At 42.7% G+C, this 21,311-nt stretch overlaps 1 protein-coding gene across 5 annotated transcripts in view; it reads left to right on the forward strand.

The window, feature by feature from the left end:
• The first annotated feature begins 963 nt into the window (after positions 1-963).
• Positions 964-21,311, forward strand: part of ZFYVE16 (zinc finger FYVE-type containing 16) — a 43,153-nt gene continuing 22,805 nt past the window's right edge. For 2 of the 5 annotated variants that reach the window (XR_014787640.1, XM_084833559.1), the window contains exons 1-5: positions 1,024-1,178; positions 5,239-5,347; positions 5,668-7,847; positions 13,135-13,231; positions 21,188-21,289. Coding sequence is in view for 4 of the 5 variants with exons in the window: in XM_084833559.1 (XP_084689685.1) it covers positions 5,278-5,347; positions 5,668-7,847; positions 13,135-13,231; positions 21,188-21,289 (2,449 nt within the window). In the remaining variant the exon portion in view is untranslated. Of the gene's footprint in view, positions 1,510-5,238; positions 5,348-5,667; positions 7,848-13,134; positions 13,232-21,187; positions 21,290-21,311 lie in introns of all 5 variants that reach the window. The other 3 variants (XM_084833556.1, XM_084833558.1, XM_084833557.1) reach the window with 3 other exon arrangements.

A 21,311-nucleotide genomic window follows, 5' to 3' on the forward strand; every position in this document is an offset into this window, starting at 1 on the left:
GCCCGGAACACTAACTTCAAAGTGAGCCCAACCAAATTGACCAGTTACAAATGATTATATGGGGGTGCCATAACACGCTATACAACCTCCACAAAGCTATGCTCTTGTGCCTGGTTCGGGCAACGGGCCGTATTTTATAATATTTTCTAATATGGCCCAGAACTGTGTCATACCCTTTCTAACTTAGAAGCTAATAACTGAGTGCCATTTTCAGCAGAAAATGCTTTCATAATTTCATAAATTAACTTCAGATTGAGGCCACTTTGCCCTCAAAGAGGGATTTCCGTGGGCAGCTGTGGTTTTTCAGTAGCGAGTAAGTCTATTTTGCACATGCACCTCGGTGTTCAGTCATGCCGGCCACATGGCCACGGAAGCGTCTTCGGGCAGCGCTGGCTCTTCGGCTTAGAAATGGAGATGAGCACCGCACCCTAGAGTCGGACACGACTGGTTGGGGCACCGTTACCTTTTTACCTTCACAATAATACCTCCATACGCATTCCGAATTCCATACACAAACTTTCCGAGCACCAACAAATGAAAGAAACAAAAACTCACAACAAATCACACCTCCTTATTTCTCTCCACTCCTCTCACATTGGCTCCAGGTTTTTATTTTTTTTATTATTATTATTATTTTGAAAAATTAAAGCTTGTTATTCCATTGCTGGGTAACGGCGACGGACAAAACGAAATAGCCCCAGATTTCTTCCTCTGCAACCCCGTAAAACACGGTTTTCGCAAAGAATTAGGTGAGCAGGAGGAGAAAAGCACATCCTCTTATCTGTTTATACAAAACCAGGCGCGGCTCCAAGTTAAACTTACTCCACGCCCTGCACGCCTCGCCCTCCGCTCCTGCCTGAGAATTACGATACTTTGACCCTCGCTCCTGGCAGGAGTAGTAGTAGTGGGGGGGGGGGGGAGAGAAGACGACGAAACCAGCATAGCAACTGCGCAGGCGCACATGGATCCATCCAGCAGATTGGTAGCAGACGCCTCCTCCGGGTTGGAGGGAGGGAGACAGGCAGACGGAGAACGCTCTCCCTGCGCGCATGCGTGAGAAGACCTGAAGGAGGAGACCCTCCTCGGGAAAAGACAAAAGTCTGGGAACAAAGTGCCGCGGCCGCCGTCGCGCTTCGAGGCGGGGCTGGGTTGAATTATTCGGAGCCAGCGCCCATGAGGTGAGGCGAGCCCGGGCCAAGGTGGGGGTTGTTTTGAATCGCTCTTGCTTCCTGGTGCGGGCTAGGGAGGGGGCGTGGCTGCTCGAGTCGTCGGCCTTAAAAGAGAGTCCAGTACCCCCCCTTTTTGCCCCTCAGCTTCATATATAACGGGGGGGGGGAGAGCTGTGTCACGACCGTGTCACGACTGTATGTCGGTCTCTTCCCCCTGCCTTCTTTCCTCCGGTATTCTGCGAGAGAGGAACGCCACGGCTTGGATCCCGGGGAAGCGAGCAAGACAGAGGAGTCGCCCTGGCTTCTCCTTCGGTCGCCGCCTAGCAGTGATGGAGCCCCGGTTGGTGCCTGCCCTCCTCCCCACATTTCTCTCCTGGGGGGCGAGGGTGAAAGTGCCACCCTGTTTGGGGACAAGGGTGGGCAGAAAAGAGACGCCCGGTTTGGGATTCTGCGGTCTTCTGTGGTGCCTGTGAAGGAGAGAGAGAGCTACCCCGGGGCGTCCTGTCCGTCTCCCACCGGAGTCAGTTCCCCTATCCTTCTTACTTCATCTGCAGTCTTTTTCTTCCTTTTGTATTTTTTTTTTGTGTGTGTGTTCTTAAGAGTTCTGGGCTCCAGCTTCCTGCCTGCAATAAATCTAGTCCGTCAGACGCCTGGAGGGATTGGGTTTCTAAACATTTTCCACACGCACGCACACCACTTTGCCCGCTCCCCGTGGGCTTGGTTGGAATAATCCAGTGCGTTAAAAAATCTTCAGAAGTTTTGTCCGCGCCTGCCTTTTATAGTTTGGAGCCGAACTAGTAATCTTTGCAGAAAACCATTGGGAACTGAAGGTCTGTGATGTCAAGGAGTGTGCAGGGTGATCTGGCGCAAGGTTAAAATACCAATGACTACAGTGTTCTTCACATGTGATAGCAGTAGTATTTGCTTTTCCTTCAGCCAAACGTATGTAGGAAAATAATTACATGATAAGTGAAGTTGATGGCGCCTTGGAGTGTATTTATTACACCAAAATCTGTGCTTTTCTGTATGCTTCAAGCATTGCCAGTAAGAGGTCACCAAAAAGCCTTTTTGTAATGTTTAAATCAGGCCAGTAAATAAGTGATTTGATACACTTGAGGCAGCCCTCATGCTAGGACTAGTAACATCTCAAGCACTTGGCTGCTTAGCCAGTTGCTGGGGCTCCTAGGGAACGGGGACATTTTTTCCACCACAAAAACATGACATTATTCTAGTTACATCCACACAATTATCCTGGTTGTTACGTCCACGCAAATTAAAATTTATTTACTCCCCCCCCTTGTTGTTCAGCTACAAAGGCTTCCAGAGTGGCTTACGTGTTTGAACATTCACACAAATACCTCTCTGGAGATAAATTCTCGTTGCTGTTGCTATCCTTTTCTGTAAACACATATAGATGTGGCTTTCTGGAGGTCCATAATCCATCAGAAACTGGCTGAGACCTTCCTTGTTTAATTCTTTGTTTTCTAACCTGCCACCTATTGATCCTCTGTATTAGGTGTAATGGGGGTTGAGCATCTAGGAAAGGATATGTAGGTTGACCAGGGCTTTTAACCACCCAGAGACAAACCAAGTAGTATTGGAAACAGCATAATTTCAGGCATATCTAAGACGAATATACAAGAATCTACTGCTTACTTGACTCATTCTTGGAAGACAAAAATAGTCTCAGCTTGGTAGACGTTTGGGGTGGATCTATGAAACTGGCCAGTAAAGAGACAGTGATAGCTGATGATCCTAAGTCACAAGATTCTTCACTTCTCCTCTCCCTTATAAAGGATAGAATTTCTTTCACCTTTCAGTGACAGAATTTCCTTCTGCAGATGGAGGGATGTCACAGCACCAAGTCTTGGCAAGCTATCCAGACTATTTTAGAGTCTTAATGAACACTTCTTACATGGGGTGTAAAAACTGAGATTGTCTCAGAAAAGTGACATTACACTTTAGAGTCTATTGTCACAATTAGTCAGTGTCTCCAACCTAGACATGTCTGATAACATGGTTCATTGAGTTGATACAATGTAGGATTTGTATTAGAAAATTTTCCAGAAATGTTTTTATTGCCCTAAATGGATGGAGAGCTGATTGTTTAAATGTTGTTTACTAAATGTTTGTCATGTTAATATTTGGTGTTGAATAAATACCAGAAAATCTGTTCCAATGGCCAAACACAGTTGAACAGAAAAATTTGATAGGTGGGAGGAGTGCACAGTGTGTTTTAAATATTTTATTCAAACAAATTCAGTGCTTTACTTGAAAATTATTTTTATTGGATACTGTAAATATTGTACAATATGACTGTGATGAACAGTGTACCCTCCCCTTACATTTTCCTGAGGGGGAAAATGAAGGCACTGAAAACCATGAACATATTAATTTTAGCATGCCTAAGTGCTGTGTGCATTAATATGTGCTTTCTGCAGATAGTTAATTATAAAATTTGATTTTAGATTTGACTAGCATTGTCCCCATTCCAATTTTCCAATTTGACTTGTGTTCATCATGTTAGTAATTAATTTTATGGAACAATGCATTCCTAAAAAGTAGAAAATTCTGCTCAAAAATTTCCACCCCATATCACTGGAATTTGACAATATTCCTTTAGAACCAAAAAAGTATATAATATTATACCCTTACGCAAATTTTACAATAAGAATTACAACCTTAATACACTATTGGATTCTATATTAGTGTAGAGCTACGAAGTAATCTTGCAACCATAGGTCAAAGTATTGTTCATAAACACACAACTGCTGTTTTGTGTTCTGCTGCTGCTGCTGGGGTAGGGCTAGGCATTTGGTCACTTTTACTGGTTAAATGTGGTCCATAGAAAGTTGGGGCCTGTTATGTTGCATTTCTAAGGCACTTAGAGCACCTAAAAAGAACAGGACTGTGGGGATGATAACCTGACCCCAATCCAGCTCCAAGGTCAGGAGGAAGGTTCAGGTTTGTTGCACCTGCCCGAGGCGGTGGAACACCATAGTGAGCAGAATTGTGAACTTTGGTTGCTGTAAAACAATGATATTTAACTTTTTTAAAAAGGAGTAATGGATTATTATAACACTGGTAACTTTAAATAATATTAAGAAAAGTTTCTGTAAACGTGAACAATTCACTGAACAGTTCTTCTTTGCTTTTATCCTGGATTACCAGGATGAGGTTACAGTTAAAAAATTAAGACCCCTGATATGATTAGTGGGACCTGCAATAAAATATTGCAGTGTGAGTCCTCCCGATCAGCTTTCCAGCCACTCCATTCTGTCCCCCTTACCCTTGCTCCGGTTTTCCATTTTTCCTCTCCAACAGTCAGCCAGCATTTTATGCCCACTGAGTATGTTCAGTCCTCACTGGGCTGGGGTTTGGGGTGGTTGGGTGGGTTCTCCCCCTTATAGTGTTCCTAAAGAATTTTTGTACTGCTGCATATCATGGGTATCTCCCAAGCTGTCTGATATCTTCTTGTGTGTGTATTGTGCCATTTTGGCTACATAAGGATAGATATTCAGAGAATTTTGCTGTTTTATATGATTTGGAGCCTATATTTCTATGGTGTTCAAGGAACTAAGCAAAACCTATTTGAAAAATTATGAAAATATGCAATATGACCTCTATACAATGAAAATAATAATTAAGTGATATGTTCTTAAAACTTTCCCTTTAATTCAGGTTGGCAGACTTTGGATTTGCAAGATCTACTTTTGTTGTTGTTGAACCATGTGGATCTATCTACCTGTGTTCTATTAGAATCCCAAGGTCTGTGACTGAAGCCTGATGCAAAATAGTGCCTCGGGGTGGTAGTTGACATCCATTTAGAATTAAGGAATAGGGTGCATCTGAACACATGCCCTGGAACACATTTTTAGGTTCAGAACTTATTTCTAGTCCTTTCTCCCAAGCTTTCTTCTTTACAGTAGCCTTGTTCAGAAAAGCAAACTGACTCTTTTTAACTGTTGCCAGAAATAATTCTGATCTACTGCAAATCACTCATGATCTACCAGTAGATCCTAATCTACCTTTTTGCCTGCCCCTGCTTAATTCATTCTTGTTTGCACAGGCACAAGAGGAGAAAACTCACTACAGATCAGATTTTAGAATGGACACTTACTTTAAAGCAGCAGTCTCTGACTTGGACAAACTACTGGATGAATTTGAACGGAGTACAGGTTAGTTCATTTTGTGCCTCCATTTTGTGTGTGTGAGCAGCATACTTAAAAGTAGATAAAATCTATTAATGTATACCAGACTGTTGGCATGCATGGTGCTTTACAGAGTTGCATATGCCACATCATTTCCCTGCTCCCAAGGAGGTGTCTAAAATAGACAGTGAGGAGGCAGGGGGAAATGAGAGGAAAAGAAAGAAGATAGGCAAAAAATGGCATTTTATTAATTAAATGTTTCTTGTGTTTTGATGATTTCAGAAAACTGTGTGTGATAGGGGAGTGTTGTGAAGTTCTAACCAATTTGACTTTGATCTTTTGTTTAGATGAACTTGAAAACAACAGAAATCTAAATCCGCATGATTCTAAACACCATGTACTTTCTTCAGAATTAGATTACCAGCAGTCAAATTTCTTGGGACCAAATGTGCAAGAAAATATTAGTTGTACTGCATCAGATGAACTCTCATTGTCCACTCAGACTACAAATGTAGCAAATTTTGAACAACTGAACTCTGAACAGAATGAGAAAAATGTCACTGGGTTAGATCTTCTGTCTATGGTGGATGGTGGTTCTTCAGTTAAAAATCAGCCTTCTGGCCTGGGGCGATGCAGTATACCTGTCTGTGATCTCATCAGTGACACAGGTAATTTGAGCCACGCAAAAAGTAATTCAGAGTGCATTCAGAAGTTGCGGCCAGGTGACCCCCAGTGTAGTCTTTCTCTTACTGGCTTTGATATAGCATCTGTTCCAGCCACAGCTAGTAATTCCTCAGTTGATTGTAGTGCTGATTCTGGTACACAGCAACAGACTGATGGAGATACAGCACTGTTCAATATAGAATATAGTGCAGCTGAAAAACAGAGTCAACTGGCACTAAAGACAGGCAACCCTTCTGAAGCAAATGTAGTGGACTCTTGTGGGAATCAAGAAAAGACAGAAACTTTGAATAAGAATGAAATATTTGACCAGATAGAACAAGGTACAGGCCTTGATGGGATACCGGTTTTGGTAACTCAACTAACATCAATTGTACACAGTTCCAAAAATGAGTCAACGTGTGAAAAGCTCCCATTAGTGGATGAAAATAGTGCAAAAGGTCAAATGATACATGAAGAAAGTGGCAAGCAAACCATTTCAAAAGAAATTTTGATTGAATCTGAAGCTTCTAACCTACCAAAGATGTATGAATTGAATAAAAACAGCTTAATATTGCCTAAAGAGAATTCTCAAAATGAGAATATGCTGGTATTAGATAAAGGACATAGTACTGAGGAAAAACTCTCTAGTCCAGAACAGAATACCAATACAACTTTCAACATAGTTTCAACACCAGAGATCTCTGAAGATGTACAGACTTCACTGTCCTGTCTTCCACTTGCTGTTTCTATGTGTGGGTCGTTGGTTACAACTGATGACACAAATGGAAAGATTGCACAGAGTGAAGCAGTAGACGTTGTTAGTGACATAACTGCAGACACAGAAAAACAGGAGAGTGGCCTTCCTAAAGGGGAATTGTTTGAAAGAAAAGAACCTTCTGAACAGGATGAGATTCTAAACAAAACCAGCCAATGCTGGCTAGGAAAACCTTCTTTTACAGATAAGGAGAAGGTGAGTTTTGATAGTGTTGTTACTAAATGTGAATCTTTCCAGCACCAAGACTCTTCTGCTACTTTAAGTTCCTCTTCGGCTCCAAATATTGAAACGCACAACAATGTTTTGTCCACTGATATTGGTGACAGAGCTTTAGTTGATCTAGCTGTGGACGAAGACATTATTGGAAGTGATATGCTAATTAGTGATGCTGAGCTTGATGCCTTCTTGTCTGCACATTGTCTTGAAGCAAATAATTCAAAGCCTCTGAAAGAAGACACAGATGATGGACTGTTGGAAACTGATGTGATTAATGACAGCTTAATAGGAGCTAACAAACTGAACACCAGAAGTGATAGTTTGCAAGCAGAAATGGAATTTAAGAACACAGAAGCTTCTGTCGATCTCAACTGTATGATATCCAATCCTGAATCTAGTTCAGGGATTCTAGTGGAAAAATGCACATGGCAGGTTCAGCAAGAGACTGCAGATCAGATAAATAAAACCGGAAATGAAATTTCAGATGTTATAAACAGCCAACAGATGATACATAGTGGAGGTGCAAGGCCTAAACAGTTGCTAAACCTTCCACCAAAAGCCAAAATCTGTTCTGAGTTTAGTAGTCCAAATACAGTTGAACCTCAAGTGATAAATTCCACAATCCCAAATACCCATGTCTCAGATGATAACATTCGTTCTGATTCAAAATTCACTTATAATAATGCCAATACACAAAGCTCCTTGGAAGGCAAAGGAGGCATAATCTCAGAACCTACTAAAGTAGTGGAACAGGCTATAGTCCTTGGACAGAAGCCATCCTGGGTTCCTGATTCAGAAGCACCAAACTGCATGAATTGTCAAGCCAAATTCACATTTACAAAAAGGAGACACCATTGTCGTGCTTGTGGGAAGGTAAGTAATATAAACTAATTTTTGTTACCATGCAGACACGCGTAGACTCTCCATCTTAGTAGTTGGGAAGAAGGGATTTATTTTTCATCTAGAGTTAAACTTTGCTAACAGTCCTTCTCTCACCCCCATTAAAATTGGCCTTAGTCAGGGTGTAAGCAAGCAATATTAAATGTTAATTATCATCAGCCAGAAATTTTATTCATTTAAAGTTCAATGAAGTAGACAAAATACTTCAGTTCCTAGTTACTGAACAAATAATACATCTTGTTGATTCTAGTTAAGAAAAGAAGGTGGTCTAAATCTGCATTTTAGATCATTATTAAGGGTTGAATACAATCTACAATTTGCAAAGGGGAATGGTTATCAAAAGCAGGATGCATAAGTCCAAGTACCTGCTGCCCACTGAAGTCTCTAAAATTAGACCTGGAGGCCAGATTGTGCTGGAGAGTGAAAGCTGCCATCTCTAAGCTCCGTCTGATCTGTCTTTTTTCTGTCTGACGTATATGAAAAGCCAATTGGAAAGGGAGCCATAGACTGGCATTCATCTCCCTTCTTTCTTAGCTTGTGTCTGGAAAAGCCAGGCAAGCAGTGGTGAAAAATAGGGCTATACTTGCTAAAGGAAGAAGATTTTTTTCCAAAGATAAGCTTGGATGACAATTGAGCAGAGTGCTCAAAATGAAAGGAGATTCAAGTCTGCCTGCAGGTCTCTTCCTGAGACTTAGTAATACTATGCTGAAATTACAGGTGTATGAAAGATGGTGTGGTATTTGGTAGGCACTCTGTACTTGCTTCAGGCAGTTCAATAGTTTTGATAAGATATGTGGATCCTAGGTATGCCCTAGCTCAAAATAAGCCCTAGAATAGAGTTTGTTGTTGTTCAGTCATTAAGTCATGTCCGACTCTTCGTGACCCCATGAATCATAGCACGCCAGGCCTTCCTGTCCTCTGCTGCCTCTCTCCTGGAGTGTGCTCAAGTTCATATTCATTGCATCGGTGAGGCTGTCTAGCCATCTCATCCTCTGCCGTCCCCTTCTCCTTTTGCCTTCAGTCTTTCCCAGCATCAGGGTCTTTTCCAGTGACTTTTTCTCTTCGCATTAGGTGGCCAAGATATTTGAGCTTCAACTTCAGTATCTGTCCTTCCAATGAGCAGTCAGGGTTGATTTCCTTTAGGATGGACTGATTTGACCTCCTTGCAGTCCAGGGGACTCGTAAGAGTCTTCTCCAGCACCTTAGTTCAAAAGCATCGATTCTTCAGCGCTCAGCCTTCCTTATAGTTCAGCTCTCACAGCCATACATTACTACTGGGAAAACCATAGCTTTGATTAGACGGACCTTTGTCGGCAAGGTGATGTCTCTGCTTCTCACTATGCTGTCTAGGTTTGCCATAGCTTTCCTCCCAAAGAGCAAGCGTCTTAATTTCATGGCTACAGTCACCGTCTGCTGTGATCTTGGAGCCCAAGAAAATAAAATCTGTCACTGCTTCCACTTCTTCCCCTTCTATATGCCAGGAAGTGATGGGGCCAGATGCCATGATCTTAGTTTTTTTAATGTTGAGTTTCAAACCAGCTTTTGCACTCTCCACTTTCACCCTCAACAAGAGGCTCTTGAGATCCTCTTCGCTTTCTGCCATTAGAGTGGTATCGTCTGCATATCTGAGGTTGTTGATAATTCTCCCGGCAATCGTAATTCCGACCTGTGATTCATCCAACCCGGCGTTTCTCATGATGTACTCTGCATATAAGTTAAATAAGCAGGGTGACAATATGCAGCCTTGTCGTACTCTTTTCCCAATTTTGAACCACTCGGTTGTTCCATGTCTGGTTCTTACTGTTGCTTCTTGACCCTCGTACAGGTTTCTCAGGAGACAGGTAAAGTGGTCTGGTACTCCCATCTCTTTAAGAATTTGCCACATTTTTTTGTGATCCACACAATCAAAGGCTTTAGCGTAGTCAGTGAAGCAGAAATAGATGTTTTTCTGGAATTCTCTTGCTTTCTCCATGATGCAGCGAATGTTGGTGATTTGATCTCTAGCTCGTCTGCCTCTTCGAAACCCCGCTTGTACTTCCAGTAGTTCTCAGTTCGCATACTGCTGAAGCCTAGCTTGTAGGATTTTGAGCATCACCTTGCTGGCATGTGAAATGAGCGCAATTGTACGGTAGTTTGAACACTCTTTGGCGTTGCCCTTCTTTGGAATCAGAATGTAAACTGACCTTTTCCAGTCTTGCGGCCACTGTTGAGTGTTCCAAATGTGTTGGCATATTGAGTGCAGCACTTTCACAGCATCATCTTTTAGGATTTTAAAAAGCTCAGCTGGAATACTGTCATCTCCGCTAGCTTTGTTGTTAGTAATGCTTCCTAAGGCCCACTTGATTTCACTCTCTAGGATGTCCAGCTCAAGTTCAGTGACCGCACTATCATGGCTATCAGGGACATTCAGATCTTTCCTGTATAGTTCTTCTGTGTATTCTTTCCACCTCTTCTTAATCTCATCTGCTTCTGTTAGGTCCCCGCCTTCTTTGTCCTTTATCATGCCCGTCTTTGCACAAAACGTTCCCTTGAGATCTCCGATTTTCTTGAAGAGATCTCTAGTCTTTCCCATTCTGTTGTTTTCCTCGATTTCTTTGCATTGTTCATTTAAGAAGGCCTTCTTGTCTCTCTTGCTATTCTCTGGAACTCTGCATTCAGTTGGATATATCTTCCCCTTTCTCCCTTGCTTTTCGCTTCCCTTCTTTCCTCAGCTACTTGTAAGGCCTCATCAGACAGCCACTTTGCTTTCTTGCATTTCTTTTTCTTTGGGATGGATTGAGTTGTTGCCGCCTGAACATTGTTACGGACCTCTGTCCATAGTTCCTCAGGCACTCTGTCTATCAGTTCTAATCCCTTAAATCTATTCCTCACCTCCACTGTATATTCATCAGGGATATGATTTAGGTCATACCTGAATGGTTTAGTGGTTTTCCCTACGTTCTTCAATTTAAGCCGAAATTTTGCAATAAGAAGCTCATGATCTGAGCCACAGTCAGCTCCAGGTCTTGTTTTTACTGACTGTATAGAGCTTCTCCATCTTTGGCTGCAAAGGACATAATCAATCTGATTTCGATATTGACCATCTGGTGACGTCCATGTGTAGAGTCGCCTCTTGTGCTGTTGGAAAAGAGTGTTTGCCATGATCAGCATGTTCTCTTGGCAAAACTCTATTAGCCTTTGTCCTGCTTCATTTTGTACACCAAGGCCATGCTTGCCTGTTGTCCCAGTGATTTCTTGACTTCCTACTTTAGCATTCCAATCCTCTATGATGAAGAGGACATCTTTTTTTGGTGTTAGTTCTAGAAGGTGTTGTAGGTCTTCATAGAACCGATCAACCTCAGCTTCTTCGGCCTCAGTGGTTGGGGCATATACTTGAATTACTGTGATGTGGAATGGCTTGCCTTGGATTCGTACTGAGATCATTCTATCGTTTTTGAGATTGTACCCCAGTACTGTTTTTCCCACCCTTTTATTGACTATGAGTGCTACTCCATTTCTTCTAAGGGATTCTTGCCCACAGTAGTAGATATAATGGTCACCTGAATTAAATTCGCCCATGCCTGTCCATTTTAGTTCGCTGATTCCCAAGATGTTGATGTTCAATCTTGCCATCTCATGTTTGACCACCTCCAGCTTACCTTGATTCATTGATCTGACATTCCAGGTTCCTAAACAATATTGTTCTTTACAGCATCGGATTTTCTTTTCACCACCAGACTCATCCACAGCTGAGTGTCCTTTCGGCTTTGGCCCAGCCGCCTCACTCTTTCTGGCGCTACCTGGAAATACCCTCTGCTCTTCCCCAGTAGTATATTGGACACCTTCCGACCTGAGGGGCTCGTCTTTCGGCATCATCTCTTTTAGCCTTGTGATACGTTCCATGGGGTTTTCTTGGCAAGAATACTGGAGTGGGTTGCCATTTCCTTCTCCAGTGGACCACATTTTGTCAGAACTCTCCGCCATGACCTGTCCGTCTTAGGTGGCCCTGCACGGCATAGGTTATGGCTTCACTGAGTTACGCAAGCCCCTTCGCCACAACAATGCAGTGATCCATGAAGGGGAGAATAGGGTTAGGAAACCTTTTTTCTACCCAGGACCATATTCCCTCTGGGTAATGTTTCGGGAATGGCATGCTGGTGATGGGTGGAGTGAAATCCACCCCACATAAACACGTTCATGTGTTTTCTCTCTCTCTCTCTCTCAAGAATATAGAGGGGGAGAAAGAAGGGGTGGGTATTGTTGATCTTAAGAGGATCACCGTCACCCTTTCTCACACCCATCCAGTGACAGAGAGATCATGCTATCCTTGTTCAGGTAGTTCGTTTAACTTTTGTTCTGGACAGGGAAAAAGAAGCTTTTCTTTCTCGCTGCCCAGCATGGAAATGCAGCAGGCTATTGACAGAGTAACAATATAATCTGTTCTTCTAGCAGCAGCCTCTCCTTCCCTAGCCAGCATAGAAGCCAATTGAACTCCCTGACCAGGGACAGAGAGGTCTCTGTTTTTGATCAAGCAGCTTGCTTAAGCTCCAGGAGGAAATGGGGGTGCAGCTGAAGATAAGGGGGCACAGACTGGACAAGAACCTGCTGTAGGCTTGCAGTTATCCACCCCTGCTTTCACCCTGAGTCCAGGAATGAAGATGGAGGAGAAGAGGGTTTTTTTTAACAAATGGTATTCTACTTTTCCACTAAGTGGCTTAGGTTGGCATACATGGTGCTATCCCACTTTATCCTCAGAACAACTCTCTGTGGTTAGATTGAGAAATAATGGCTGGTCCAGTGTCACCCAGTGAGCTTTCAGGGCTGAATAGGGATTTGAACCCAGGTAACGTCATCAAAGTCTGCCAGTCTACATAGTATACTACAGTGATTCAGAATGGTTCAAAAGTTAAAACGAGGCAGAGTATGCTTGGGTTTCCATTTCTTCTAAATTTCAGTTTTTAAAAATCAGTCATTCTTATTAACAATAATTGTGAATTAGGTGTAACGTGTTCAATATAAATGTAAGGTGTGCTGATTTTTCTAAAGTTCATGTTCATTCTCCACTAGGTGTCAGTGTTGTGTTGTAGAGTTTATTTATTGTAAGTTATCAGTGTTGCATAAATTTACTTTGAATATCTGGTATTAAAACTATAAGGTTTCTTATCTAGTGCCAATTCCTCCACTTGTTTGTGTGTTGTGTAATTAGTAGTATGATTTTAATCTCTTGCTAGATTCAGATAGATATTTATGAAATCTTAATTTATCTTCTATATGAGTCTAGGTTTTTTGTACCTCCTGTTGCAATCGAAAATGCAAACTCCAGTATTTGGATAAAGAAGCAAGAGTCTGTATAAGCTGCTATGAGTCCATTAACAAAGGTAAAAAATTAATTGGAGAGAATTAGAAGAAACAGAAAAGGTAACTAGAATAGTTTCTGGATGTTGGAATAAGTCTTCCCAGTATGAACAACATTTCCGTTATAAGTCATGATCTGAAACATTAATTTGTAGTAGATATGAAAACCTTTTAGGTCAGTCGTTAACAGTAGCTACTTTCATATGTTCCGATTAAAAACAGATCATTTTTTAAATGTCTGTACAGCGTGATTTTTATGTTGCTTACAGTGGCTATTAGAACATTATGAATTATTTTGCTTGATAAGACTGTGTATATGTGTGTGTCCCCTTCATGGATCACTGCCTTGTTGTGGCGAAGGGGCTTGCGTAACTCAGTGAAGCCATAAGCTATGCTGTGCAGGGCCACCCAAGACGGACAGGTCATGGCAGAGAGTTCTGACAAAATGTGGTCCACTGGAGAAGGAAATGGCAACCCACTCCAGTATTCTTGCCAAGAAAACCCCATGGAACGTATCACAAGGCTAAAAGATATGACGCCGGAAGATGAGCCCCTCAGGTCGGAAGGTGTCCAATATGCTACTGGGGAAGAGAAGAGGGTATTTCCAAGTAGCGCCAGAAAGAGTGAAGCGGCTGGGCCAAACCCAAAAGGACACTCAGCTGTGGATGTGTCTGGTGGTGAAAAGAAAATCCGATGCTGTAAAGAACAATATTGTTTAGGAACCTGGAATGTCAGATCAATGAATCAAGGTAAGCTGGAGGTGGTCAAACATGAGATGGCAAGATTGAACATCGACATCTTGGGAATCAGCGAACTAAAATGGACAGGCATGGGCGAATTTAATTCAGGTGACCATCATATCTACTATTGTGGGCAAGAATCCCTTAGAAGAAATGGAGTAGCACTCATAGTCAACAAAAGGGTGGGAAAAGCAGTACTGGGGTACAATCTTAAAAATGATAGAATGATCTCAGTACGAATCCAAGGCAAACCATTCAACATCACAGTAATTCAAGTCTATGCCCCAACCACTGAGGCCGAAGAAGCTGAGGTTGATCGGTTCTATGAAGACCTACAACACCTTCTAGAACTAACACCAAAAAAAGATGTCCTCTTCATCATAGGGGATTGGAATGCTAAAGTAGGAAGTCAAGAAATCATCGGGATAACAGGCAGGCATGGCCTTGGTGTACAAAATGAAGCAGGACAAAAGCTAATAGAGTTTTGCCAAGAGAACATGCTGATCATGGCAAACACTCTTTTCCAACAGCACAAGAGGCGACTCTACACATGGACGTCACCAGATGGTCAATATCAAAATCAGATTGATTATGTCCTTTGCAGCCAAAGATGGAGAAGCTCCATACAGTCAGTAAAAACAAGACCTGGAGCTGACTGTGGCTCAGATCATGAGCTGCTTCTTGCAAAATTTCGGCTTAAATTGAAGAACGTCGGGAAAACCACTAAACCGTTCAGGTATGACCTAAATCATATCCCTGATGAATATACAGTGGAGGTGAGGAATAGATTTAAGGGATTAGACCTGATAGACAGAGTGCCTGAGGAACTATGGACGGAGGTCCGTAACATTGTTCAGGAGGCAGCAACTCAATCCATCCCAAAGAAAAAGAAATGCAAGAAAGCAAAGTGGCTGTCTGATGCGGCTTTACAAGTAGCTGAGGAAAGAAGGGAAGCGAAAAGCAAGGGAGAAAGGGGAAGATATACCCAACTGAATGCAGAGTTCCAGAGAATAGCAAGGAGAGACAAGAAGGCCTTCTTAAATGAACAATGCAAAGAAATCGAGGAAAACAACAGAATGGGAAAGACTAGAGATCTCTTCAAGAAAATCGGAGATCTCAAGGGAACGTTTTGTGCAAAGACGGGCATGATAAAGGACAAAGAAGGCGGGGACCTAACAGAAGCAGATGAGATTAAGAAGAGGTGGCAAGAATACACAGAAGAACTATACAGGAAAGATCTGAATGTCCCTGATAGCCATGATAGTGCGGTCACTGAACTTGAGCCGGACATCCTAGAGAGTGAAGTCAAGTGGGCCTTAGGAAGCATTAGTAACAACAAAGCTAGCGGAGATGACAGTATTCCAGCCGAGCTATTTAAAATCCTAAAAGATGATGCTGTTAAAGTGCTGCATTCAATATGCCAACAAATCTGGAACACTCAACAGTGGCCACAAGACTGGAAAAGGTCAGTTTACATTCCAATTCCAAAGAAGGGCAACGCCAAAGAGTGTTCAGACTACTGTACAATTGCGCTCATTTCACATGCCAGCAAGATGATGCTCAAAATCCTACAAGCTAGGCTTCAGCAGTATGCGAACCGAGAACTACCGGAAGTACAAGCTGGGTTTCGAAGAGGCAGAGGAACTAGAGATCAAATCGCCAACATTCGCTGCATCATGGAGAAAGCAAGAGAATTCCAGAAAAACGTCTATTTCTGCTTCATTGACTACGCTAAAGCCTTTGATTGTGTGGATCACAACAAACTCTGGCAAATTCTTAAAGTGATGGGAGTACCAGACCACCTTACCTGTCTCCTGAGAAACCTGTACGAGGGTCAAGAAGCAACAGTAAGAACCAGACATGGAACAACCGAGTGGTTCAAAATTGGGAAAGGAGTACGACAAGGCTGCATATTGTCACCCTGCTTATTTAACTTATATGCAGAGTACATCATGAGAAACGCCGGGTTGGATGAATCAGAGGTCGGAATTAAGATTGCTGGGAGAATTATCAACAACCTCCGATATGCAGACGATACCACCCTAATGGCAGAAAGCGAAGAGGATCTCAAGAGCCTCTTGTTGAGGGTGAAAGAGGAGAGTGCAAAAGCTGGTTTGAAACTCAACATTAAAAAAACTAAGATCATGGCATCTGGCCCCATAACTTCCTGGCATATAGAAGGGGAAGAAATGGAAGCAGTGACAGATTTTACTTTCTTGGGCTCCAAGATCACCGCAGACGGTGGCTGTAGCCATGAAATTAAAAGACGCTTGCTCCTTGGGAGGAAAGCTATGGCCAGCCTAGACAGCATAGTAAGAAGCAGAGACATCACCTTGCCGACAAAGGTCCGTCTAATCAAAGCTATGGTTTTCCCAGTAGTAATGTATGGATGTGAGAGCTGGACCATAAGGAAGGCTGAGCGCCGAAGAATTGATGCTTTCGAACTGTGGTGCTGGAGAAGACTCTTACGAGTCCCCTGGACTGCAAGGAGGTCAAATCAGTCCATCCTAAAGGAAATCAACCCTGACTGCTCATTGGAAGGACAGATAATGAAGCTGAAGCTCCAATATTTTGGCCACCTAATGCGAAGAGAAAACTCCCTGGAAAAGACCCTGATGCTGGGAAAGACTGAAGGCAAAAGGAGAAGGGGACGGCAGAGGATGAGATGGCTAGATAGCATCATGGATGCAATGAATATGAACTTGAGCACGCTCCGGGAGAGAGCGCAGGACAGGAAGGCCTGGCGTGCTATGGTCCATGGGGTCACGAAGAGTCGGACACGACTGAACGACTGAACAACAACAACATATGTGTGTGTGTGTATGTATGTATGTATATGTGTGTGTGTGTGTGTGTGTGTGTGTGTGTATATATATATATATCTATATCTGGTTTAGTATTCTGACTCTTACAGTGGCCAACTGGGTCGTCGAGAATTTTCCCAAGAAGGGCCAGAATCTGCCGAGCTTCTCATAAAGAGATGTTGACCCGATTCGTGCTTCATGGTGGCAGTTCCTGGGTTGTTTAACCCAGGAATTGTGGGAATGAGTGGAGCAAAAGAGCCATGTGGTCACTGTTTCCACTTTTAATTAACGACCCAGGAACGGGTTTTGTGACTTGCAAACCCATAAACTCTGGGTTGTTTAACTCCTGGGCAAACCATAGGCAATTGTTGGGTTAACTCTGGATTGTTTAACCCATAAACAACTCAGAGTTTCCAGGTTTGCCATCATGAAACAACTTGGGTTCCTGGGCTGTTAAGTAAAACTGGAAATAACAAGCTCATCCCTACAATTCCTGAGTTAAACAACCCAGGAATTGCTGCCGTGACATGCAAATCAGGTTAAGTCCATGTAGATGTTCTTCTCTCCCCCGCCATCCCACTGGATACAATCAGGATTGTGCCATAACTGCCTGATGCTGGTGCCGTTGACCTCACTTTCCTTAGTGGCCTGCATGTGTAGAGCCCTTAGGGCATGGGCCCTTCCTTATTCATGTGACCTGTACACCACAAAACTTGTATGATTATGCTGATAGGGCCTACACATGTTGAGCTATACATGTGGTCCAAGGCACAAACATCAGGAAGGAGCAGGGTAAAGCACAGGGCTCTGAAAAAGTATGAATGTTTTCAGTTATCATGGCTAATAGTTACAAATAGAACTGCCTTCCATGAATTTAATTTTACTTTAAAAAAAATATTTGTAAGCCGCCTTTTAGGATAAAACCCTCCTAAGGCCGTTTCCAGTATACACATTTGCAGTGTATAAACAATACGTTTTTAAAACCATAAAACATCATAGTAATAACATTAGTAACTAATTAGAGACAGCAGTGACACCTAAAACAGGTATATAAGAAGCTGCCTCATACCGAGTCAGACCATCTAGCCCAGTATTGTCGACGCTCACTGGCAGCAGCTCTCCAGGTTTTCAGGCAGGATTCTTTCTTAGCTCTACCTGGAGATGCCAGGAATTGAACCCAAATAGTACAGTAAAAACAATAAAATAATTACAGCCAAAACTATATCATGTATACAGCAATCTGATACAATCCTTATTTTAAAGAAAATGATAGTAAACAAATGGACCTGTTTAAAGACCTGCAATGATGAGGCCTTATGTACCTCCACTAGAACAGAATTCCACAAAGGTGGGGCTGTTCTGAAAGGACCCTTTCCCTGGAACCCTCTGCATGCAAAGCACATGCTCTACCACTAAACTCCAGCCCTTTCTCAATAGCTATGCAGACATGGTTAAAAATAAGATTGTCACACAATTAAAGATATCTTAATCCGTTCATCATATAAGTTTTAGTCAATTAATTGGTCACAGGATTGTCTGAGGGGTCATGATGCAGCCATTTTGTTCCAACAGGTTTCAGTCTCGTCAGTGCCTGGAAGTGCTATCTATGGTGCCTTGAATTCCATTATGAAAAAAGACAGGATATAAATCCACTTAATAAACACACATTTGCATATGTCTAAAAATAAAAGTTCTGAAGTAAGACACACACTTTCCTAGCGTTTAGGTGTTGCATGTCTGTATTTTGCATAGGTGTCATGAAATGGAATGTTGACCTTAATGTGAAGGTTCCTTTTCTACAATGGAGTTGAGAGTATGTTAGTCTCGGTTGCTGCTTCCACTTGCTCCAGAGGGCAGGGCCAAATCTGCATAAAGTTGAAGTCACCTTACCTGTGTGAGAGAGCATCCCAGAAACCTCCTGGTTTCAGAAATAAAATAGCTCAAAAAGCAAAAATATTATCATCAAATAGTTTAACAGGAAAAAACCAGCAAGAATAACAGATAGAGGAGGAAGACAGAAAGGTACTCCTCATGAGTTTAACCTCTAAATAACTTGAGTAAAAACTGTCAATGAACTGAAATAATCATTTCCCTCCCAGCAGCAAGACATAATATCTCACCTAGGTGGGTAGGATATCCTCCATCCACTGTAGGAAGGGAACCTTCAGTGTTAACTCCAGCATTCCATTTTCCTACAATGGAGGAGGGTATCTTAGTCTGAGACATTCCTGAGGAGTACTTTCTTAGGACGGGCCTCTCGCTGCTATCCAGTTTAAGTAGAGACCATCTGCTGCAGAACCAGCCTGTGGAAGGACACTTTGGCAGAAGCAAAGGTATTCAGCTTGTAATGGCAGACAAACTAGGAAATGGAAGTTCCTGCCTTTTCCCCCTGAGACTGCTAAAATAGCGGATGGCTGATCTAAGCAGTTTGAGGCTGGGTTTCCTGCCTTTCCTGTGGTAAACGTTCTTGGAGTAAATTTTCTTGAGGTTGATTTTCAACCTGTTTCCCCCTCTCTGCCGCTGGTCTAATTTCTTTAATTAAAATTTGGCAAATCCAGCAACTAAACTCAGGATGAAGCGCTGAGTTTATAACTGGGGGAAGTGGAGAAGCCGAGGGAGCCTCAGTACTCACCAAAGGGGAGACTGAGTCCTGCACTTTATGCCCCAATGATGGGAGAACTAAGCGCGTAGCCAATATCTCCTGCTACACAGAACCTTAAACCTGCCTTCATAGCCGCCCAAGGACTCGGATGGGTTCTTTGAAACAGTGGTGCTCTCACCACTCATATGAGCAGTCTTCACTCCTCCTGAGGGACCAGGAGCAAAGACAGATGCTTCCTGACTTGCGCCTTCCGCAATCCTCTGGCAACTCTTCTGAGGTATCAGTAGACAGCGTGGGGCTGTCTCCGTGTCTAAGGGACCGCATGACCCAACTGATACTGGGAGGTTCTCCAGACAAAAGGGAGGATAGAGAAAAGAAGGTCGTATACTATATAAAAGTAGTTTGCAAGTGGAGCTCTGCTGATGCCCGGCTTTCCAGAGCTAGGCAGGACCAAAACTGGGAGGTGCTCTCCCACATAGGTAAGGTGACTTCAACTTTATGCAAATTTGGCCCTGTCTTCTAGAGCAAGTGGGAGGAGTAACCCAGACTAGGATACCCTCCTCTACTGTAGGAAAAGAGGCATTTACTCATCTCTTATACAGAAATGCATACCTTTTCTAAGATAGTCTTTAGTATATTATTTTTTTATAGTAAATATATGTTTTAGTTGATTAGAAGGGTTTTTTTTTTAATCAGTTAAACCAGTTGGTTACCCACAAACACAGTTTGTGGAGAAAAATAACATCTAATGAAAGGTTTAACTTAGCTAACTGCATTAATTGAACCAAAGTGTTACATCTTTTATCCTTACAAAACATCCTTAAATACAATGTTCTTGGTGTATATTCCAGGGCGGTCACTGTAACGTCCTTGTTCTGGTCCTTCAACAACTTGAATCTTGAGGTTTGCCAATGAGTGCACACAACTCATGGCCATGTAGAGTTGTCCATGGCAGAAAACAGGTGTAGGCAGGCAGATGCCAACTTGATCCACATTCTGTCCATGGCTCTTGTTGATGCTAATAGCAAAGGCCAGACAAATGGGGAACTGGTGATGCTGGAATTGGAAGAGGAGAGATGTGTCAGAAGGTGCAAGGCTGATCCTTGGCAGGAAGATCTGCTTGCCGTTAGCCTGTCCAGTGAGGGCTTCCTGATGCAGACAGTTGTTGTGTGTGGCAAGCATGATGAACCTTGTGCCATTGATAAGACCGTGAGTCTTGTCCAGGTTCTTTAGCAGGATGATCACAGCACCCTTCTTCAGAGTCAACTTGCTTGGTGGCAAACCACTTGGGTTGAGAGTATTTAGGAACTCCGAGGGGTATTGCACATTGCATCTGGCATCATTGCCAGTAACTTTGTCTGCGCTCAAGTAGATCCTTCCCTTGCGTTCCGTTCTGTCCAGTGCCATCTGGTTGATGTAGTCACAGTGCTCGTTCTTGGGACACAGAATGGTCTTGCCCACATTAGCACGTACAGCTGCCTCACTAAAAGCTTTATGGACATACATAAATGCCCGACTTTTAATTACAGTGAAAGCTGTTGTCATTCATGGAATCTTCATGTCAAGAGCTTTCCAGTGAAGTGTGTTTCATGAGAATTAGGCAATGGGAAAGCAGTCAAAAAGGGATGACCAACCAGCTCCCAACTTTGAATTATATAGATAAGAAAAATAAGATGTTGCACCTCTGATTAAAATGAAACTAGGCGTGATCCATCTTAAACCTAACTTGAGAACTGTTAGGGATATGAATACCTCTCATACCACTGTGTGTGCATGTGTGGGATATATATGTTAGAATTGTGATATTAAAATTCTATTACTTTTGTTTGTTAGCACAGGCATTGGAAAGGATGATGAGCCCAACTGGTCCTGTGCCTAATTCCAGTATCTCTGAATATTCAACTGTTCCACCTTTGCAGGAAACTCAGGCATCTGGTATAACCAACTCTCCTTCTGT

The sequence above is a fragment of the Heloderma suspectum genome, chromosome 2 (genome assembly GCF_057233095.1).
Source record: "Heloderma suspectum isolate Gila_16-S chromosome 2, 16-S_ref, whole genome shotgun sequence".
In the NCBI taxonomy this organism is placed as follows: Eukaryota; Metazoa; Chordata; class Lepidosauria; order Squamata; family Helodermatidae; genus Heloderma; species Heloderma suspectum.